Genomic DNA, 23,649 nt, shown 5'->3' on the forward strand with positions numbered 1-23,649 from the left:
CCATCTGTGTCTGCATCTGGTAACAGCCTTAAGGTAGAGAGTGGGAAGGGGTAGCAGGCATTCAAATGAGGTTTTGTTAAGAGTAGTTCGTGTAGTACCAAGGCATACTGGGAAGAACAAACTGTCTGGAGATTTTAGGCTGTATGCTAAGTATTTTTTTAAAAAAACCAAAACTAATTGGGTAGCTTTACTTAACAAGCAGGTTAATGTTGGCAGCTGCTAATATACAGACTGCCTAGCTGTTCTTCATTTCTGTTTTCCACTTACCAAGGAACTGCAGTGGAGGCATGGGGTGGAATCAAATGAGCACTGTGATCCTTGCTCTTGATCCAAGCAGTTCTGTGTTTTCTAAGTCAACCAACAGGACAACAAGCAGCTCTTCTATCCAAATTGTTGCCTTGGTTATCATTGACTGCATCCGTAACAGTGAGTGGAAACCTCAGTAAAGGACTGAAGGGGCAGGTGCCAGGGCCCTTGAAACCTGGCCAAATCCTGCTTCAGGCAGACCGCTTCTGGGAACATTTCAGGTGCTGAGTTTAATCTGAGAACTTTCCCTTTATAAGTCAGCACTACACACCTTCATTCAATTTTTTGTTTTCATAGGCGACAGCACATACTGTTCCTACTCTGAAGAATGAAAAAAATGGCAGCCTTTTAGCCATGTTTTAATAATGCATTATGTAACAAAAATGTTTTATTTTATTTTCAAAATAAACTAAGTAGTTTACATACCAAGATATACATTATGTTGTAAATGGATCTAGAAGTTTAAAGCTAAAACACCTGTTTCCTCACTATTTCATAACATTTTATACTGCTCAGCTGTTTTAAGTGCATCAAGGGCAAATACAAGCTTCCACACATCTATATACAGACTAAGCCCAGCAGCAGTTTCTCTCCACCCTCCCCCTCCACTTGCAATGCTGGAGAACCAGTACACAAAACCAGGCTTCCGTTTTAACCCAGCTTAGCTTTGGGTGTAGTTATTTCACATCTTCCTCTTCTTTTTCTAAGTAGCACATACAAAAATTGTCCTTACTCAGGAGAGCCAGAGAGTCTCCACTGGAGTGCCAGCACACAGAAGTTACCTGGAAGTCACCTGTGGACAAGGATCAAAAACTTTTACTGGCAAATACCCTTTAAGCACAAAATTTTGCTAGGCGATCATTATAATGCCCTCCCCTTCAGATAAAAGATAGTTGTAGGCATACGTTAGCTCCAATTTGCAGAATTGCACTGTACATGTAAATATTTAAGGACTACTTTCTAAAATGTATTCAAACACGTTGCTGCATGGAGCATTCCTGTTCATGGTCTCAACCACTCCATCTTGTTTTTGAGTCTTATTCCCTACCCTGACCTACAGCAGTCAACACCTGTGGCCTCTTAAGCAGGCTTAGAACTCGTTGGGCTGTTTTGAGGTTCTTCAAATACATAGACCTCCTGATATCTCCCCATTTGGGTGTGGGTGGTGCTAATTTGGTCACAGCTTCAGAATTTGAAAGGATGATTAAGAGAATAATAATCCTAAAAGATTTTAGGATTCCTTTGTGTTTTTTTCAGTATCTTAAAAGTGCAGAAAGCACTCTAGAATGTGTGCTGTAGCAGCTGATGTAGGAAGATGACTCAGATCAAATCAGATTGACCATCTAGCCTAGTGTTGTCTACCCTGACTAGCAGTGACTCTCTAGAATTTCATTCATCACCTGTTACTACTCCTTTTTACTGGAGATGTGAAGGATTGAACCTTGTCATGGGCTGTATTCCACTGTTAGTCCTACTCTGAGAAGGTTGACCAATTTTAATGGGCCTACTCAGAGTAGAATACATACATACACACACACCGTGTGCTTCATGACAGCAATGCAAGTATGATGTATATGGTTTTGGAGATTAGCACAGAGTTAATCTCCAGTTGTGACATCTGCCTCAGTTTTTTCACAGTCACGTGTAATGCATTTAATCAGCACCGCATATTTAACAACCAAATGAGGCCAACCAGCACACTGCTTTCAGTTCATTTCTGATGTGGTAACATCAATCCAAGCATTGACCTAGAGTTGTTGAAATGATCACACACCTAGAGAATGTGAGCTATCTATTAAAGACATGTTGAAAATAATCAGCCAGTTAAGAAAAAGTTAACGAAACCTGTTGTTGCTAATTGCCCAGTAGGTAACGGCAACCCATTCAAGGATATCCTTCTCCACTGTAGCGAAATTGCCCCTAGGCCTGACTTGTCTGCAGTATCAGTTTGGAGCTTCCTTACCTTCCACTGGTACCTGTACAGACACGCATCCTGCTGGGGACCAGAGGTACACTCTGCTGTTCCCAGTACAAATGGCAAGCCGGGACTGACGGGGATCCCACTGGAAAAGCTGGATGGGGCACAGCTGCTCCAGGATCACAAACAGCTTCATCTTTTGGACATCCCAGATCCAAATAGCGTTAGGAATATTATCTGTTAGACGCGAAACAACAATTAAAGGTACAATACAGGCACACAATGCAATCAGTCCCTGGTTCACAATTGTACTAATAATTGGTCTAAGGAACTGAGGCAGACGGACCTCAGTGACCACCCACAGTGAAAACTTACTGCAAAGCCCATCATTGGTCCTCATTCACCCCTCTTGAGATACTAACCATTTCTGGTCGCCAGAAAGCAGTTATCTGAGCTAAAAGCTAACATTCCGACTCCAATTCTAGGATTTGCCCGGTCCACCGCAGGTTTGACATGATGCAAAGAAACTGGGACCTGGGCAATTTCATCTGGAAGGAGAGGAAAAATTAAAAGTCATAAAACCAAATCCTTGTCGCACCTGCTTTCTCTAACCTGCTTCCCACCCCAGCTGGCTGTTATAAGAAATACTGCTTGATATTTGTTTTTTCCCTTCTCCCCTTCTCTTTTTCCTTTTATGCCTTTTACACAGTGCATCTAAGGGCACAGTACGTCTTGTATTTCACCATGGGGGTCTTTTGAGCAGCAGAAGAGAGTAAAAGTTATTTCAAATACTTTTAGGTAAGTAAAGAAACAAGTGATAACGCGGCTTTGTACACACGGTCCCTGCTTTGACTTACATTTGCTCTTTGTGCTGAAGAGAGAGCTTGCCATTTTCTTGGTAGGGGGGAAGGCAAGTTTCTCCACTTCCACTGCTGGCGATTTCTCCACCTCCTTATAGACAATCTGAAGAGAAAGGCAAGTCAGCCCTGCACCTCTTTATAGGAAACACGTTGCTAGAACATCCACGCTTGGGCTGGAAAGCATGGCGGTAAGCAAGGTCTGAGTATTGGGGATGTCATCAGATGAAAACAGAAACTTAAGAATAAACAGGGTGTGGGGTTTGGGTGAGAAGTCTCTTTAATCCTTCTCAACTATTGTTCTAACACAAATCAGAACATAGATCTCTAGACTGTGTAATGTAAAGAAATGCAAGAGAATTTGCAGAATAGAAGCTGCAACATGGGTGTTCATGTTTTAAAAACCAATTCCATGGGGGAGGAAGAGCAGGAAGAAGAACACATGAACCAAGGCAGTGCCTCACATTTCTCCTAATCTCCAATCACAAAGCAATGCTCCAATCCCCTTGAATCTGCATATGTTTTTGGTTCAAACAAACAAACAAAAGGAAAATAATTATCAAAGCTGTCCATACGAACCAGCACTTGGCTGGTTTACATCAAGTGACTAAAAGGCTGAGATGTGAACAGGAAGTCCCGTGTTCAAATCTCACCTCAGCTGCATGCTTACTAAATGACCTTAAGCAAGCCACACAGCCTGAACACCCTCATTGCTGGGGACAATGATACTGACAGCCCTTACAGAGTTTTTGTAAGGACTGCTGAAAACATTTTGAAGAATTATACAAATACCAAGTATTATCATTATAAGAGGTCTCAATACACACACACACCCAGTGTGTATCCTGCAGCATGAGCCGACCACGCTTCTTTTTTTACTTACTATCTTTGGGCTAGCAATGTTTGCAGGATGCTCAAATTCTGTAATTTTCTTCCAAGTCACATGGTTCAGAATGCGCACCTGATTAAGAGAGGAGAAAGCCCAGGGTGAATACAGAGAGAGTGAGAGAGAGAGAACGAACTGTGGCACAAACTCAACTTTGGCAGGGCCTTACCTTTTCATCATAGCTGCCGATTGCCAAGAACTGGCTGCTGGGGCTCCAGGCGATAGATTTAATGCCTAGTGACCATTCATAAGCACAGTATGTGGACAGCAGACGCCCGTCGAGGGAGTACAGCAAAACTTTATACTGAAATAAAAGGTTTACATCTTAAGACTGGCAATGGCTTAAGAGTTTTAGTCTGTCCCATCTGAAGGTCTTGAAACAAGCACCCTCCGCCCCAGTCCAAAGATGCATATGCACAGCCTGTCAATTATCCATACCCAAGTGCTGAGTGGTAAGCACTAAAGAAAGAGAATCTTTTTTGCATTTTGCAAAATCTCAAAGTGTTTTCACATTGAGATTCCAGCAACAGAATGCATAAGCTCAAAAGGTTGGTGCAAAGGCCATCTCTTGAGACAGGAAGGGGCAACCTGTGACCTTCCAGATGTTGTTTGGATCCCATCAGGCAGCATAGCTAATGGTCAGGGGTGGTGGGCATTGCAGTCCAGCAACATCTGGAGGGCCACAGAGTATCCATGCCTGTTCTCAAGAAGCCATTACCTAGATAATGCTCTCATTAAAGCCACCTCTCAGCCACATTTTTATGTGGGCTATTAAGTCAATATGGACACAGCTGCTCTGAAATGCTGCAATGGGTTTGGCAAAAGATCCTTCCACTGAGGCACTGGCAGTTTCCCCTCACCTCCAGGCAGCTGTCCCACACCGCCAACACGCAGCCATTCGGTGCCCATTCTGTCCCAGCCAGGTCCTGTGTTTCAGTGTCAAAATGCTTCCAAACAGAAACAAAGGAAATAATTTCAGTGTGAGCTTAAGGTGGGGAAACAGCAGAAGTGAGAGAAGCAGCTGCTTCCTATGCTTCTATAGTTGGTTGATGGGGGCTGGTTGTCTCTGCTGTACTGCTACATCTTGAATCTGCCCATAGGTATGGTCCCCATTATGACAGCTGTTTCCATTTCTACTAATGTTTAAGAAGGCATCTTACATAATTGTTATATGAGGTACTGTAAAAAAAACCAATATTATTTTGACTTGGCTATTTGTGATATTTTAGGATGTGGAAAATAGCTTAGAAAATTTCTCTGAAATATGAAGAGGTAAATGACTCTCCTTCATTTGCTGTTTTTAAACAGAGGCTGGATGGCCATCTGTCAGGGATTCTTTAGCTGCGATTCCTGCAATGCAGAAGATTGCACTAAATGACCCTTGCGGTCCCTTCCAACTCTGTAATTATGTGATTCTAAATACATTACCCAATTAAATGAATAGTTTATTTTCTTTTATGAATATTGGACCACATTTTGAGAAGAATGATCATGGGCACCCACAGGGTGTCCTCCTGCCCCATACCTGAACTATAATCCCAATTCCCAGCTTTCATTTTAAAGTGTGTGTGTGTGTGTGTGTGTGTACATGAGCAACTTGTATCCATTAATGAATACAATCCTAACAGTGGAATTAAATATCTCGCTCTTCCAATTGTTCTATCTGTGCAAGCATACACACCCTTGCTTGCTCTTCTGGGGATATTTTCCTGACACTCCCTGAGCCAATTTCAGAGGGCGGGAAACCCCATTGTGCATGAGGAAGTGTTTGTACAGGCCTTAGGTTAATGGAACTGGCTAGGTGAATCTAGCTCTGAGGTTCTAGCATTTGTAGAGCCTGAGACATAAAGCAAAAATATTCAAGCACTATTCTTCTCACTTTTTGCAAGAAACTAGCCTGCTCCCCACCCCTACAATTCACTATCTTACTTTGCCTTCTCCCCTGGAATAAATCCTCTGGATTCCCAGGAGGATTAGCATTAACCATGGTTAAAGACAGCACCAGTTCTAGCCTATTGAAGAGAATTTGCAAATTGAACGAGGTGGAAGGAAAAGGCACAAACTGACGGTCAACTCCTTATCGCTAAAGAATTTGGAACGTTACATCTGCACAGGCTCTATAAGGTTACAAGGCACACGGGAGCCTACAAGGGGAAAGTGAATAATGGGGGGGGGAGGGTTACCCTCAGAAGTTGCCAATCACTGCATACAAAGAGGCTGATGTAGTCTTTGCAGTCCCTCCTCTCTGCCAAGGCCATGTACCGGCCATCCTTTGTGAATGCTATTCCTGCCAAACACACACACAAAAATGGCAGCACTTAGGAGAGAGGGAAATTGAGCAATTAATATTAGCCAAGGAATGGGCCATACCCAAAGAAAAACAAAACCTGGACAGAAGAGGCTTTTTTTTGAGGATGGATGAGTATGTCTTAAGGCATATTTGTTGCTGCTTAGTTCCTGTTCTCTTGAGAGGCCTTGCATAACACACATGCTATACTTGCTCTGAAGTGGAGGTCTATTGCTTTCATTCGACTCTTCAAGGCCCTGAAGTACCACCATTGTAAACTCCGCTACTGTCAAGACCAAGTAATGGAAAGCCTGTCTGCGTGTGAAAGGAAAACAGAACCCTGACCCAGGACCCTTGACTCTCAGCTGTCCTCATCTTATTTGGTAAGAAGAAATGCTTTCTGAAAGGCCACACAAAACCACAAATATTTAATTCAAAATACTGGTATGAACTACGTAAGGGGAGGAGCGGAAGTTAGTATTCTCACCTCTAGTTTAGACAAGAGATATTAGAATACTTCCCTATTTCTTTAGGCACATGATTTGAGTAACAATGATTGGACAAACTGGTGCTTATAAGTACAAAGAATCCGTATCATGCAGAGTGGGGAGAGCCAGTCTAACAGCAGATTCACGAGACTGGTTACGCAATAACTATTATAATCATCAAAAACAACTGTGTACATGTAACCTAAGATCAGGTATCAGGGAGATACTGTTTTTGTAAGATAAAGCTACTTCTCAGTGCGTTCTTTAACGCTTCCACTTTTCTTGAACATGCCATTCAAAGCATTTTCAGCCTTTCCTATGGTATTCAGATTCATGTGTGTGCAAGAACATGGTAAGTATAGAGAAGAAAGAGAAAAGAGCCATGTTTAATTAAATTGCATGGGCTGTCCAATGGAATATGAACCTAAAATTAGCGCTGTTCAGTTGTGCCAAAGGGTCCAGCTTCCTGTTCTCAAAGTGGCCAACCAAATGCCCCCAGGAAGCCCACAAGCAGGACTCGGGTGCAACAGCAGCTCTCCCCTCCTGTGATTCCCAGCTACCAGTATTCAGAGGCACACTGCCTCCAACAGCGGAGATAGAACATAATCATCAAGGGCTGTAGAAATGAACAGCCGCATTTTCCAAGTCGACACACGTATCCTCCATGTTGGCATTGTTCTTCTACCCAAACACCTTTGTTCTTTTTTATGTATGGCAAGGCCTTCCCCACTTGTACCAGGGGAAAAAAACTTTCTCTCTTTAGTGCTATATCCCCTGAACAGAAGCACCAATTCATAGTGACATGTATGTTAGCAGAACTGGTTGTGGTTATTCAGTGGTAACAGAAAGATATACTACACATCCTCAGACATTCTGTCCTCCAGTCAGCCTGCACACGTTGGCTTAGCAATATCAGGCTGCTGTTCACAAGAACCACACCTGACTTCCTTCCTGCTTCAAAACTTTACCCACACAGAAATCAGGAGTGTACTTTTAAGCTCACCCCCCCCATCTCCTACTAAACTGATTTTGTACTCTGGATTTTTATTACACAGATCTCCACCAGTCGCACACGTGCCTGGATCTGACAAAATACAGCTTGGGAACAAGAGGGGATTGCTCACTTGTGAACACCAACATCCACTGGGACAAACATACACTGCAGTTACCCTGCCATATCAGTACCCTTCCTGCTGGTAGATATATATCAGTTGAAGTGGATATGGGATATCCCCAGATCATGGCAATCTTCGCTATAATAATAATTTTTTAAAAACCATTCCTGTTTTAGGTTAGCTCCACTTACCCTGCTGACAGGCCTTGGGATACTTGATATAAGACACAGATTTTGTACACAAGGACCAGACAGTTATCCGCAGCTGTTGGAAACAGAGAAAGAGACAGAGGAAGTATTTGTTTATCTTTGCAGATGAAATGCATGCAGGGGGAATGTTTTTTATACAGAACCCACTGAGCTTCATCTCCACACTCGACAATGGTGTGGTTTCCATTCTGCAGAAAGAATGGGAAACCAAACTAGGGGACAAAACATGAAGACATACGGCAGTTTTGCTTCAGATACCTTCTTCCCAGCACACAAGCAAAAGCAAACTTACATCGCTCAAGCATCTTAACTGGTGCTTCCCTAAAGTGCTAAAAAAAGTGGTCTTCAACTGGTACACACCTGTGACCCCAATCTCCAACTCCCAAGCTGCATCATGGGGTGCACTTTTGTGTTTTCGCTTTTGATTTATACTTAGTTCTGGTAATATTGCATGTTGTTAATCCTAAAATGGCAATTCACAGAACAACACATGCAGTGTTAACTTAGCATTACTACTAAAGGAAAACCAGTGCTGCCATGTGGCAGGAGAAAGTGCTTGATCAGAAATACGTATCTTATTTAAAAAAAACAACTGGTGCCTTTCTCCTGCCACACTGCAGGACTTGTGGAAATGGATGAAATGAGTGCCTTATTAAAATGCATACTGGTCTAGACACACATGTAGTTAACGCTCCTTAGGCTAAGCTGGAAACCCACATGGCGGCAACAGCTTCATTGTGACCCACTTGGTGTGGCTTCACAACCCACCTGTGGGTCTGAAAGTGTGGAACGCACATACAGCTGGGCTTTAGTTTACTACAGGGTTTCCCAAACTCGGGTCCTCAGCTGTTTTTGGACTACAATTCCCATCATCCCTGACTGCTGGTCTTGCTGGCTAGGGATGATGGGAGTCGTAGTCTAAAATCAGCTGGAGACCCAAGTTTGGGAAATACTGGTTTACTATCTTGTGGCCCTAATATCCCAGCTGTAAATGGCGGGGGGGTGTGAATAATGATGCTCTAAAGTGTCTGGGTAGACAAGTAGCAGGAGTGGTGAAGGTGGTGCCCCAGTTTCAGTGGTGGTTGGCAGGGTGAGGTACAGTCAGAGTGGAAGGGCTAATTACCATCAAGGGCAAGGGCCTAGGTGTTTGGTCTCTTTTCCTTGTTCCAGCCCTCTCACTAGAAGGAATCAGTAGCATATACATTATTTATTTACTTTATTTTTTTACCATCAAGCGGTGTACAAATTTTATGAGATAAATAAATAAACAAATTATTAGCGTTCAAGGGCACATTCAAGCCAGGCAAAAATACTCAACTGAGGCTGTAAGGCAGGGCCAGTGAAGGGTGTGGTGTGGGAAAAGGAGGTGTGGCTCAGAAAGAGGTGTGGCATAGTTAGAGTTCCAAGGGCCAGATAGAGAGGCTTGGAGGGCCATATTTGACCTTTGCGCTTTAGGTTCCTTATCCCTACTCTAGTCTTTCAATCCACATACTTTCAGTCGAGTTTGAAGTTTCCCTCAGCAATGCAACATTAATCACAAGGTAGCAAGCAATAATTTTCTTTGTCCATTAAAAAAAAAAAAGATTAATTCTGGGTCTGAGCCAGTGAAAGGCTTTTTAGACCATCGTCTCATCAGCTTGTTCGCAATCATGCCAAAATATAAATTTCAGACTACACTCCTGACACCAGATCTTTCTTTCAAAACAGCAACATAATGCCTATCTCAGCAGAACAGAGATTGCAGTGCACTGCCCAGTAAAATCTAGGGAAGATCAGGGAGCTACAGTGGTGCTTTCAAATTTAGGTTGGAAAGAGGCATCCCCTTTCTCAGCCTTCACCCACTTTGTGCCCTCAAGAATGTTGTTCACCTACAACTCACATCGTCCCCAGTTGTCAATGGGAGTTGTAGTCCAACATCTGCAGGGCAGCAGGTTGCTGAAGACTGCCATATCTGCAAACAAGTGCACAATGATAAAGGCACACTTGTAGACAAGTGGTGATAAGGGATGGCCCCCTGCTGCTTATTTGATATCCTTAGGTCCATTTATAAACCATTCAGAAAATTACAGAGCAGTTTCCAAAATACATTCTCCAGATTTTGCAGGACAACAGAACCATAAACATTAACCTTAGCATTCCAGCAAGATAAAGCACACCCATAGACTGTTCTACGAACTAAATGTTCCCCGTACCTAATTAAACAGCAACCTCAAGAAGACCCAGAGGTCTGAGTAAAGACGTACTGATAGAACTGGAGTATGGGCAATGACTAACGGTCTTCCAGAGACATGAAGTTCTACCAACATCCAGTGGTGGCTGATGCCCACTGGAATAAGTCGGGGAGGGAGGCGGACAGATCAGCAGAAAATGGAGCCCGAGCCGATGACAGGCAGAGCCAAGTAATTCTGGTTTTGCCCCCATCCTCCTCTCTGTTGAGTTCTGCAAGGAGCAACACTGAGGCTAAGGAGGAGGAAGGTGCTGGCAGTGCCACCCTCTGGACTATAAGTGAAGTGGCAGCTGCATTAGGAAAGGCTGAGGTTGGTGGAGCTATGCCACCTTCACCCTAACAGGCCGGGCTCCAGTGCCAACACCGCTTCCCTGAATGTTTACTTTAAAAGAAAAGTATTTAGCCCTTCAGCTTACAGTGATAAGGAACAACAAGCGGGCAGATCGTCCACAATTCATGAGTCAACCTGCTCCCACCTTCCAGCATTACAGATAATTAATGCCAAAGCACTTAGGCACCCAACACCTACCAGCACAAGATTCTAGTCACCCTTCTTTTTATGTACGAGATTGAGAAAGTGAGAAATTTAACAACAGATTGTAATGTGGGGTGTGTGTGTGTCCAAATCCCAGCAAATGCCACTACAGGGGCTTTTAGTCAGCTTTTCCCTAACAGATTTTCCTTCCCGCCCACCCCCACCCCCAAATGTGGGGGTTACGGACTTAATTAAAATTTCCAAACTCACATCCTACTGCTAAGGTGCCTGAGGAGCATACAGCTGTTGTTTTGCAGCACAGGGCAGGGAAGGGTGGGAGGCGAAGCAGAAGCAGCATTTTTCAAATAGCCTAAAAACAGCTGAGAAACAAGAGGTATTTAGACAGTAACGCGATAAAACAGTCTGAAGAGCTGGGCTAAGGAGCTGCACCCAAGCTTTGACAACCCCAGGCAGGTGGCAAGACTGGCAATTTTCATTACACAAAACCCACGCTTAACAACCTTGCGTTCTCAAGTGACAGTCAACTTTTGTCCCAGACTTGACTAGGTCACTGGGCCTCCTTACATAGCTGTGTCTGTCAGCACAGGATTTCAGGGGATTACGCAGCACACATTCCTCGACAGAAAGTATTTTTCAACCAATATAGGCATTTACAGTTACTAAGGATTAGAGCGACAGGGCACCCAAGTATTCACCGAAAGAGGGAAAACTGCCGCTAGCAGCTCCTCCGGCCATTCAGAGCACAAACATTGCTCCAAATGGTAATGAGTCAAGCAGCGACCCTGAAGCATTTTTAGTGTGCAAACACAAGCATCATACAACTGTAAGTGCACACTCGTCCTGCAAAATAACAGAGGGGTGTGTGTGTGTGTGTGTGTGTGTGTGTGTAGCAGGAGAATTACAATGTTGGACTGAAATGGGGTCTGGGCTCAGCATGAAACTTACTAAATGGCCTTGGCCAGTACCACCTTCTCAGCCCAACCTACCTCACAAGGTTGATGTGAGGGAAAAATGGGTTAGATAACCCATTGGATACTGGCTTCAGCTTCTTAGAGAAAGGACAGGAAACAAAACATGATAAATAAATAGGAGTGGCTGACTCCTCAGCTCTACATGGTGTCTAGAAGAAGCATGGGAGTAAACATTTGTCTTATAACAATAACATGTATATTTTGGTCAGCAAACAGCTTCTCAATAATTTGGTTCTCAGTGGCTGCCCAACCACTGTGCAATACGCTTCCCAAATCTCTTAAAGCTCATGGCAAAATACCAGCCAGATGTTTTCTAAGGACTTTTCTTGTCTGGGCTGGCATTCAAAGGCTAGAAGTTAAGTGGGCATGGGAATTTAATGTTTAAATCAAGGGTAGCCCATGCTTTCCCTAGAGATGTTGTTGGACTACAACTCATGGTATGCTTGACCGTTAGCCATGCTGACTGAGGATGATGGGAGATGCAACCCAACAACATCTGAAGGACTTCAGACAAATTTTTATGCCTCAGCCTTATATAGGAAAAGTTAACCCTTCCCGCCCCCATCAATCCACAACAACTATTTGAATAATACTCACAGCTTTAATAACTATATCACTGTAAGAAATAAGGGGCCTCTCTTTAAAATCAGCACCTCATAGGAATATAAAGTCTCCTCACTTCCCTTCTTGAAATAGCTAACATTACCAGAAATCATCCAAGAGTCACATAAAAGGAACTTGTTAACACACTCTTCACTTCTTTACAGTCCTATTAGCTTACCAGGAGACAAATCAGAAAATGATCTTTCAGATACAATTTATTGCCGCAGGTTAAGACTTGCCATTGTGAACTCAGTTATAGAAGCAGGTGACTAAACACCCAAGTGAATACAATTGCATGCAACCGTTTCATAATTAATAGCTTATCTATCTATTGGACTTACAGCCCACCCCATTTAGAGAACTCACATTAGGCAACAGTGTTTGCAAGCTTCTTCTACACTATCCCTGGCCACTGGGTGCCAGTCTGGAAAAGAAAGAAAAAATCTTACAATATTTCCAGAAGTCGAATCTGCAAAGAAACAGAATTCCACTGCCAACAATATCTCCTTGCTGTAGGACCTTACAGACTGATTTGGCACATTTAGGGAGCATTCCCAGCCAGTCTTAAACATCATCCTAGTCAAGCTCAAGCCACTGGGCTCCTTGAATGGCACTTGGAAATCAAAAGGGAGCTAATGCCAACATTTGAATCCCAGTGCAAGTTATTCTCAATAATCCTCTCCCATCAGAAGACACTGGATCAGTGTCTTTTGCATCACCTCAAGCCTGTGAATGGTAGTCCTGCAAAATGTTTAATACAGCGGGCTAGCCTCAAATCGATGAAGGTACAACATGACGGTCACTAGGTGTACACCACTATGCAAAAGCAAGTCTTTTATCCATGAAGCTGGTAGAAACCACTTCTGGCAAAACCGGGAAGAGAAGGACTGTAGCTCAGTGGTTAAAAGCACCTAATCTACATGCAACAGGTACCAGGTTCAAGCCTCGGCATCTCCAAGTAGGACTTGGGAAAACTTCTGCATGAAAATCCGGCGCACCACTGCCAGTCAGTGCAGACAATACTGAGTTAGATGAACCAGGGGTCTGACTCAGTACAAGGCAGCTTCCCATGTTCCAGCACCAACACCTGGAACCCAGGAACCTCCCAAGGCTACAAAACTGAGTGAACAGAAGGGACAAACCCAGCAGCAATAGGAATTCCAGTCCCCTCCCAGTTGCAATGCCTGCCAGTCATTACCGTGGCCACCAACCCTGACAGCTTTAAAATAGGACTAGACAAATATATGCAGGAGGTGGCTATCAATGGCTACTGGGTCATGATCCTCCCTCAACTGTCATCAGGCTGCAGGGGAGAAAGAGAGAGAGAGAGAGATGGGACCACAGAGCCTCTCCATTGTCAGGATGCATTAAATAAGTAAAATACATGGAAACATGATCAGAGCCAACTATGTTTATACTCCGAAACTATGTCCATTAACTTCAATGGGTTGACTCTGAACAGAACTAGTGTCGGACATAACCCGGCCTTCTGAATGTGAGCAGCGGCGGCTGAGGAATAACTTGCAAAACCTTCTAAGCGATCCCTGAAATGGGCAATGTGCACAATGCAAGGATATTATGTATCCTTAAAGTGCTCATCTCAAAACACTAGTCCACAGTCTGCTCCGGCAGACGATGGATTTAGAGGACCTGAGAGAGTAAACAGTGCAGACACCAACATATCCCAGCCAGCTGTCTGCCACAAGTTAATTTAGCAACCTGTTTACAGCTGGGGAGAAAGTCTATCCCAAACACACATGCCAACTTGGCAAGGGCTTAATGAAAATCCTGCAGGGTCAAATGGAGTTCTGATGGCGGGTAATAAATAACTTGTCAGCCCGCCCCCACATACATGTGCCATTTGGAAGCTGTGAGAGGTATGCAGAGGGAGCCCACCATCTTCGATTCCTCGGGATGCTGTTAGCCAGGCATCTGACTAACAAAATGAAGCTGGATAACTGGAATAGTTTTCACCCTATTAAAACTATCCAATACAGTGAAGTCTCGTGCCTGCTTTTTTGCCGCATGGCCCCGGAAGAGCCATGGATCGAACGGATGAACGGGCAAAGATGCAGGGAGAGGATAAGCCCGCACCATGAGGATAATATTCACCTGTACTATGGGAGATTACTAGTAGCCTTGCCACAAAAAAACCTAGATGGTATTATTGCTGAGAAATGTGAGTGAAGCACTGTAAGCACATGGGGAGCACTGGCAGCAGGAGCGACCAAAATGAGCAAGGGGATGCAGCGACTTCCCTTTGAGGAAAGGATGTAACATTCGGGACTTCTTGGTTTGCAAAAAGGAAAATTAAAAGCTGGCAAGACGGAAGTTTATAAAATTATGCATGGCCTGGGAAAAGTGGAAAGAGAAACGTTTTTCTCACTTACATCACACTAGAACTCATGGATAACTGATGATGCTAAAAGATTCAGGACAGATAAAATAAAACACTTCTTCATGCAGTTAAACTATGGAATTCACCCCCCACAGGAGACAGGGAGGGCCACCAACTTGGATGGCTTTAAAGGAAAATTAAACCAATTCATGGAGGCTATGCTCTGCTTCCATGATTGGAGGCAATACTGCTTATGAAGCAGTAAGCCCCCAACTTACGCACAACTTGTGCACACTGAGCTTTATACGCGTGGCAAAGGGGGTGGAAAGGGGGCTGGGTTCTGGGGGGAAATGATTTGGGCAATCCAATCCCCCATTGAACCCAGTGGGTTTTGACTATACATGATTTTGGCTTTAGACTTGATCCCCAGAACGTAACTCCCACGCAAGTTGTGAGCTTACTGTACCAGTTGCTGGAAACCACAGGACGCAACAGTGCTCTTGCACTCAAGTCCCGCTTGCAATTTCCCACAGGTATCTGGTTGAGCTGTGAGAACAGGATGATGGATAAGATGGGCCATTGATCTGATCCAGCAGGCCCTTCTTATGCTCTTATGAGGGCTACTGCCCTCATATCCTGCTTGTGGGATTGTCATGCACATAGGACTGACCATGGTGGGGACTGGGATGCTGGGATAGATGGGTCTTTGATCTGATCCAGCAGAGCTCTTATGTTCTAGGGAGAGTGGCTCTATGCATGCCATCATCAATGATTCTATTATTCTTTTATTTACTGAACCAGCAACAGTTATTTCCACACCTGGGCAGTTATTACAGTTGAGGAAAAGCATCTGACGGGCTCTAATGCAATACGGGAGGAAAATATCCTTCACAAACTAGCCCTTCAATTCGCTCAGTAAGAAAAACAGAAAGGTGTTCTCTCTCTCTTCTTTTGATTTTGGAACATTTCCACATTTGGGGAATCAGGGACAGTCCAGAGCAGAGACTCCACAACAGGCCTTCACTTCACACATCTGTCTAACTGACTGCATATTTGAAGACGGAAATAAGCTTTACCTGAGATTAGGTAAGGAAGTGACCCTGTATTTTCTGACATGTGTTAAGGGGGGGGGGCGAGGTTCACCATGTGCATGGTGACCTGCACAAAGCCATCTCAAGCTACTGTGCCATATTAAAAATATCAGTGGGAGAATAATTCCAATTCTAATTTGTATATTGCTTTGAAGTGTCCATCTGCATCAATCACCTCAATAGTCCTTACCTGTGAGGTAGCTTAGTAACATGCACATAAACGCCAAAAAAGTAAAAAAAATGTGCCTGAGATAGTGGTTTAATTAAACTTGTGGTGGTGAACAAGAAAACAAAGACTTCATGGCTCACTAATCCTGTTCTTGGCTACTAAACAATGCATCAGTCCTCAGGAGAGCTGGAGATGTTTATGATTCCTTATATACCCAAGATTATGTGACTAAAATCTGAGACTTGTTACCTTTCTTTGTTATATTCTCCTGCAAAGAATATTAAAGGAGCCTTTCCTTAATCATGCAGCCTCACTTTTTTTAAGAAAAGGTCCCACAAGTACAACTTAGCAGCACACTGCAGCTTTAAGAGCTTCAGGCTATTTTAGGGGCTAGGATGTAGACAGTAACATTTGATATCTTACAAGAGCAGCCCCAATTTCACACTTACGTGGAACTCTGTAGTATTGAGAATGTGACGGCCATCCGGACTCCAGCAAGAAGCCACGAGTCCCGCTGAGCCTTCATCGATCTTGCAGTGCCAATCAGGCTGCTCCAAGGACCAGACCTAAGGCAAGGGAGGAAGAACAGTCAAGTCAGCGCTGACTTGAGCAAGGCACCCAAAGCCCTACCAGCTTCCTCTCAAGGATCACTCTTCAACAGAAAAAGACAAGCCCACCAGCAAAAGACCATGAAAGACTGGCGCTGGATCCCACTACAGAGGTAAGCATTTTCTTCTTATTCTTCTTTACATCCAGTTACATCCACAAAACTATTCCAAAAGAGTGTCTGTAAAGATCAAGAGGTTTGTTGTGGTACAGAATTGTATAGGCCTCCAGTAAAGATGGTGGCTGTCTTTAAGAGATCTGGACCACAATACAGTGGACACTCAGGTTGCGAACGTGATCCGTGCAAGAGGCACATTCGCAACCCACAACGTTTGCAACCTGCAGTACCGCGTCTGCGCACGCATGGGTTGCGATTCGGCACTTCTGTGCATGTGCAAAGCGTGATTTAGTGCTTTTGCGCATGCGCGAGTGCCAAAACCCGGAAGTAACCCATTCCGGTACTTCCGGGTTCAGCGCGATGCGCAACCCAAGAATGAGCAGCCTGAAGCGTCTGTAACCCGAGGTATGACTGTATATTTGTTTGTTTTAAAGATGTCACAGAGCTGTTATATTATTAAAGACCCACCACACATTAAAATTTCAAAAAAATTGAAAGGGTTTGCTTAAATTATTTTTTGTTTATTGAATTTACATACTGCCCTATTTATATGGTGCTTTTCAGATGTAAAGTGCTTCACAACAGGCTCACACTTACCAAGTTGCCTGTGGCAAGCATGAATCACCTCCAGGCGACCAGGGAGAGAAATTTTATAACTGGTCTTTCATTAAGCATGATGTTGTTTCAATAAGTCCATGTGAGCCATTAAAATAAAATGTATGAGATAGGAAGTTTGGTGAAATTACTTTCAAGTCTGCTTTGCTAAGCATCACTTTGATGGTCCACCTCTGCTATTCCCACTTTGCAAATGATGATACCAAGCAAGTCTAGAAATCAGCTGGGTCCTTAACCCAGCTGCCCAGCCCAATCATTGTCCACAGGACTGACAGAAGCTGTTTCTTTCTGAAACTAGCGAAACCCTAAGGCTACTTAAAAACCACAATTTTGCATCAGGGGACGTTGTTTGTTTGTTTGTTTCTGGAAAAGACATGCTCTTTTCAACCTTTTCAATTTAGCTCAGTACTGTATATAGTGACTGGGATTTCAAGGATTTCAAGGAGAAGCCTCCCTCAGCCCTACCTGGAGATGTCAGTGGTTGGACTTGGGATCTTCTGCATGCAGAACAGAGATGCTCTGCCACTGAGATATGGTCCTTCCCCTAAACATTAAAAATTCTAGTCCTCATGTTTCTGAATAAAGACCTGATATTAATAGGAAGCTGCTTTAAACAGGGTCAGGCCAATGGTACATCCACACTAGCTGGTAGAGGCTTTCCATAGTTTCAAGAAGACTCTACCATCCCTATCTAAAGATGCCAGTTTGAACTTGGGGCATTCTGTATGTAAAGTGCATTTGTTTCCTCAGCACCTGTATTAAATACTTGCTACTTAACACCATCAGTTTAGAAACTGGCAAGTTCCAGAAAAGAAAGCATATTGCATGGGTGCCCACCTGAACAATTCCACGCTTGTACATTGCACATAATATAAAAAGAGAATCTGAAGACCACTCAATGTGCTGGATTTGGTCTAGGCAGGTGAAGAGCTGCAGAATTTGGAGAGTGTTTACATCACGAACCACCAAACGATACTGGACACCGGAGGCCTGAATAGAACAAAAATGAATAGCTTAGCTGTGGCGTTTTAGCTCAGTGACAGGGGGCAAAATTATTTCAGATGTGATTCCTAAATCCTCTAGTATTAGAGACAGGAGAAACCATCAGAAAACCTGTAGAATAAGATGAAAGCTCTTCAAAATATAGACTGATGACATACCGCAGGCCTGTCATGCAGTAAAAATAACTGATTTGTCAATTGCCAATTAATATATTAAATGTACCTGTTTTACAAATTAATATAGGTGCTTAAAGGCAAAGGTAAAGGGACCCCTGACCATTAGGTCCAGTCATGACCGACTCTGGGGTTGCGCGCTCATCTTGCTCTATAGGCCGAGGGAGCCGGCGTTTGTCCGCAGACAGCTTCCGGGTCATGTGGCCAGCATGACTAATAGGTGCACCGATAGATTTTCTGATGAGTAACTACAGTAACTACAAGCCCTGAAATTTAGAGTCCAATCCCAAACCTTTGTAGGGTTTTGTAGTCATTTAGAAGGGTTTTGTAGGGTGAATCACGCATTTTGTAGGGCCCCTCAAACCAGAGGACATAGGTATCCCCCAGAAAGCCAACTTGGTCTGGTTCGTAGTTAATGAAGCTCTCCTGATGGCTTCAGTGGAAGTCTCTACCCCCATAAACATACCGTATTTTTCCCTCTATAACACGCAGATTTTTTCTCCTAAAAAGGAAGGGGAAATGTCTGTGCGTGTTATTGAGCGAATGTGTGGTCCCTGGAGCCAAATGGCAAAAAAAATCAGGCAAAAATCAAATCGCGCGTCTCGGAGAAGGGAAACGTGAAAAGAGGAAGTGGCTGCTTTCCTGCATTCTGCCTCAGGGTCTTACTGCCCACCCTCCTCTGTTTCCTTGCTGTGTTTGCTCAAACGGAACAAAGAGCAGGGAAAGCCCCTCCCCTCCAGGCAAGCAGAGGGGAAGTCTCTGTGCTCCGGTGCTGCTGAAAACATGCAGGAGGGAGAGAGAGAGAGAGAGAGAGAGAGAGCTGGCTGGCTTGGGTGGGTAGGTGAGGGAAAACTTTTGCCTTCCTTTCCTCCCTCCCGTTATACCCCTCTCCTGCATTCTTAGCCAGCTGCTTCTCTGCACACCCCTCTCGTGCTCCTTGTCCATTCTGTATTTTTCCTTCCTTCCCCACTTAAAATGTGGTTAAAAAGCATGGATCCACATGGATCCTCAGGATCTTTGCATTGGGTCACCCCAAATTCACCATCAGATCACATAGCATGTCCATGGCTACAGCCTGCCCCCCCCCAAATCACGCACCCACTGTTGCCTGGGGCTGCAATGGTGCAAAAACGTGGTTACAAAACATGGATCCTCAGGATCTTTGCATTGGGTCACCCCAAATTCACCATCAGAGCACATAGCATGTCCATGGCTACAGCCTGCCCCCCCCAAAATCACACACCCACTGTTGCCTGGGGCTGCAATGGTGCAAAAACGTGGTTACAAAGCATGGATCCACAGGGATTCTCAGGATTTTTGCATTGGGTCACCCCAAATTCACCATCAGATCACATGTCTGTGGCCACAGCATGAAGCACAAAAATGATACATCCACTGTTTCATTCAGAATGTTTTTTCCCTTGTTTTCCTCCTCTAAAAACGATGTGCGTGTTATGGTCAGGTGCGTGTTATCGAGCGAAAAATACGGTAGCTTGGTTCACACATAACTTCAGCCAACAACACAGAAACTATCCTTAGGCCAATGCAGGACAACCAATGAAATAATGAAATAAATGCTGTGGCTTCTCCAACTGTAACTGATCACACAAGCTTCAGTTGCTGAAGCTCCCTTTTCTATGTAACTATTACAGGTGCAGAAGCCCCCTCCTCTTTTATATCTGAACACCTTCGGTTTATGCACTCCTCCTCCTCTTGAACTTCCTCGTCCTTGGCAAACCATTGTTTGTCATTTCATCTGAACAGGGCAAACCATGATTTGCTACAAAAGAAGAAGTGCAGGTGGGGGAGAGAGGAACCCAAAATTGTTCATTTAAACCAAACTGGGGGCACTGGAATAGATCAGTGGGGTTGACACTCGAAGAAGCAATGCACAGAACTGCAGTTCTAAACAGCTACACCAGTTCTGCATACTAATGTTGCAGTAAACGTGCACTTTTGCAGATATACTACAAGGAACAGATTTCACATCATCATAATCCAGGTTGTTAGAACTACTAACCAAACATAGTAATAAAAGCTTATAAATTAAAAGACAAAACACATTAAGTAGGAAAGAGAAGGGGGCACAGAGGTGGCACTGATTAAAATGATTATTTAAAATCACAACCAATTTATACTTTGATATTACTATGCACATCTTCTGGGAAGAGATTTCCTGGTGTCATTTAAAAACAGTTAAGAATTTAATGGGCAAATGTCATACAAGGTTGCTAACTAGGTGGAAAGGCTCGTTTTATGGATGCTGCTCTCCTCAGCAGAAATCAGATACTGTTTGGCTAAGGCTGTCCCAACATAAAACTGAGTTAGAACAAGGAAATCATGTGCATTATCATCAAATATCAAAGCCACCCCTGGTCTCCACATCTCCCATCCTTCCCTGAATCCACATTCAACCCCCCCCCCATCCGCCCACTCTTAGTCCTTGCCCCCCACCAACCCATTATCTGTAAAATAGATACACACGGCACACCACAAGGCTAAGCTCACCAAGCATTTTCCATCCGGAGAGAACCTGCACAACTGACTGGAGAGTTTAAATACCTCGGAGAAATTCATGTTGACCAAATAACAAGGGAGAAGGGGAGCCTAGCGAATGAGCAGGACCAAATCTAGTCTCCCAAGGGCGGAAGGCCTGTTCCTCTACCTTGTTGTAGAGGCTAAGGAACAGGGAGTTTTCACATTACAGTTTTGCTCCAAGCAGAGAGCAATGTTCAGTGTAAGGTCTGTCCTAGGAAGCGGAGTGGAGGAGATATCCAGCAGATACTGGGAAAGATGCCATTTCCCATAAAGAAATGTGTATGCGTGTGGGTGAAGGGGTGATATGAACTAGCCCAGCCTTGGAAAATATATAATATAGAGGTATCCGGAATAGTAGAGACTTGCCCACGGGATGCTGTATTTTGAGAAGTCTCAGAAAGTAGGGGAGGGGAACACATACAGAGGGAAAGAAATTTTCAAAATAAAAACACAGTCTCAAAGAAGGTGCTGCCCATCAATGCCTAGGAGATGGAGGGGGGTGAGAATTTGAGTAAGAGGAGGGAGGACCCCAAGGAAGGAGTGGATGACACCCCTGCCAAAAAAACCCCACAACCTGGCAGATATATAACATATATCATTATCCCCAATAAAAGAAAACAGGGGAGAGGTCCTCCTCAAAGGTGTTGAATGCAACTCTTAAAGTCTCAAGGGATGCCAAAGAACTGTCCCCTGAAGAAAAGGAAGGAGGTACAAACGACCCCTAACCCACCCAAAAAAAGGAATACAGAAAAACGGGATAGGGCGGGAATACACCTCAGAAGAAAAGATGCCGCCCCTTAAAAATTTCAAGGGAATAATTTGCCCCCCTGAAAGAAAAGAGGGAAGAGAGAAAGGGACCCCCAGCCTCAAAACACAAGTGGGGTGTGTGACCCACACACTTAGGAAATTATCCACAATTTAAAAAAGGGGGGGATATTTGGTCTTTGAAGTGAGGAAGAAACTGGGACACCGCCCCCCAAAAAAGGAGAATAATAAATGGAGAGAGGTGACCCACCCACCAGCCACCCTTCTGAGCAAAGGGGGCTGATTTGTAAGGCGCCCCCGCTGTCCCCTCACTGACAGAGGGGGTAAGACCACCACCACCACCCAAATAAACGAGCCCCCCCCCCTCTCTCTCTCTCTCGGTGGGGTGGGCGGTGGAATGGGGTGGGGGAGGGGAAGGCGCAGCTGCCGAGGCGAAGAGGCGGCCTCGCGCCCGCTTCAAAGCCGCCCGCCAATCAACCGGCTCTTCCCGGGCCGGAAACAGTTATCCGCTCCCTTCCGGAAAAGGCATGGGGTGGGGAGGAGGCCGCGAGGCACGCTGGGATGTGTAGTTCTGAAGGGTGCGCGGACTCTCGAGCTAAAGGTTGCAAGCTAGGAAGGTCGGCCAAGGAGTTGTCAGCTGGCCGGCTTGCAGAGAAGGGGACGCTGCTCTTATTGTTGATGATAATGAAGATTCCACTAGGCCAGTAGGGGAGATAGATAGATAGATAGATAGATAGATAGATAGATAGATAGATAGATAGATAGATAGATGTGTGTGTGTGTATATATGTATATATGAATATTATATATATAGGAATATTATATATATGTGTGTGTGTATAAATATATATATTTATATATACTGTACTATAATACTATATCTAGCTATACTATATAATACTATATTTAGATATAGATGGTACAGTAGATATATAGATAGATATTTCTGTGTTCAAGCAAATAAAACAAAAGTCATGTAGAAAAGCAGTATACTGGTCAGAGCAGGGGCCAGCAATCCTTTTCAGCAGAGGGCTGGTCCACTGTTCCCCAGACCTTGTAGGGGGCTGGACTATATTTTTTGGGGGGTGAACGAATTCCTATGCCCCACAAATAACCCAGAGATGCATTTTAAATAAAAGGACACATTCTACTCATGTAAAAACACGCTGATTCCCAGACTGTCCGTGGGCCGGGTTGAGAAGGCGAATGGGCTGGATCCGTTCCCGGGCTTCAGTTTGCCTACCCATGGGTTAGAGAATCAGATCCGAGAGAGAGACCAGGCTTCAAATCATCCCACCCAGGCATGAAACTCGCTGGGTGATATGGGAGGGTGGGATGGGCAGTCTCCGCTTCTTAGCCTAGCCCATTCTGCAGAGTTTTATGATTAAACCACAAAATCATAGTGTGTGGGATTTCAGATACAGTTTTGATACAATGGTGAAAGACTCTCTTTCGGTTCCAGCATCAGGGCCAACACACTCAGGAAAGTTACCAGCTTGCTCAGGTTTGCGCAACTCATACAGTGGTACCTCGGGTTACATACGCTTCAGGTTACAGACTCCGCTAACCCAGATATATTACCTCAGGTTAAGAACTTTGCTTCAGGATGAGAACAGAAATCGTGTGGCGGCGGCACAGCAGCAGCGGGAGGCCCCATTAGCTAAAGTGGTGCTTCAGGTTAAGAACAGTTTCAGGTTAAGTACGGACCTCCGGAACGAATTAAGTACGTAACTAGAGGTACCACTGTACTCTGCACTCATCTGTCTTTCTCATTTGCGGAGGAAAGAGCAACTAAGAAAAGGTAGTCCATGGCCTACAATGATGGTAAGAGTTGGAAGGGACCTCAAGAGTCATCTAATCCTCTGCAGTGC

General features: G+C 44.3%; 1 protein-coding gene and 1 long non-coding RNA gene across 3 annotated transcripts in view; one reads left to right on the forward strand and one right to left on the reverse strand.

The window, feature by feature from the left end:
* LOC310769585 overlaps positions 1 to 23,649 on the forward strand; it is a 276,754-nt gene that overhangs the window by 144,940 nt on the left and 108,165 nt on the right. The window lies entirely within an intron of this gene.
* Positions 664 to 22,278, reverse strand: WRAP73 (WD repeat containing, antisense to TP73). Of its 2 annotated transcripts, XM_083628808.1 has the most exons (12): positions 20,984 to 22,278; positions 18,138 to 18,290; positions 16,411 to 16,527; positions 8,049 to 8,121; positions 6,151 to 6,254; positions 4,828 to 4,914; positions 4,137 to 4,271; positions 3,965 to 4,042; positions 3,082 to 3,187; positions 2,647 to 2,772; positions 2,270 to 2,461; positions 664 to 1,099 (listed from the first exon to the last, which is right to left on the reverse strand). In XM_083628808.1, exons 1-12 carry the CDS (start codon positions 21,050 to 21,052, stop codon positions 984 to 986), a joined length of 1,356 nt encoding a protein of 451 aa, XP_083484934.1. In that variant the 5' UTR covers positions 21,053 to 22,278; the 3' UTR covers positions 664 to 983. The 2 variants fall into 2 exon arrangements, with proteins under 2 accessions (XP_083484934.1, XP_083484935.1); XM_083628809.1 differs by lacking the exon at positions 4,828 to 4,914.

This window comes from Podarcis filfolensis, assembly GCF_964270895.1.
Source record: "Podarcis filfolensis genome assembly, chromosome: 8".
In the NCBI taxonomy this organism is placed as follows: Eukaryota; Metazoa; Chordata; class Lepidosauria; order Squamata; family Lacertidae; genus Podarcis; species Podarcis filfolensis.

What these genes read in the sequence shown, in the direction of transcription:
- WRAP73 (XM_083628808.1), bottom strand. Translation starts at nt 21,052, where the DNA reads ATGAATTTCTCCGAGGTATTTAAACTCTCCAGTCAGTTGTGCAGGTTC. An exon ending in GTGATTGGCAACTTCTGAGG is followed by an intron (nt 4,915 to 6,150) that starts GTAACCCTCCCC and finishes TCTGTTTGGAAG; the next exon opens with CATTTTGACACTGAAACACA. An exon ending in TGTACAGGTACCAGTGGAAG is followed by an intron (nt 1,100 to 2,269) that starts GTAAGGAAGCTC and finishes CCTTGTCCACAG; the next exon opens with GTGACTTCCAGGTAACTTCT.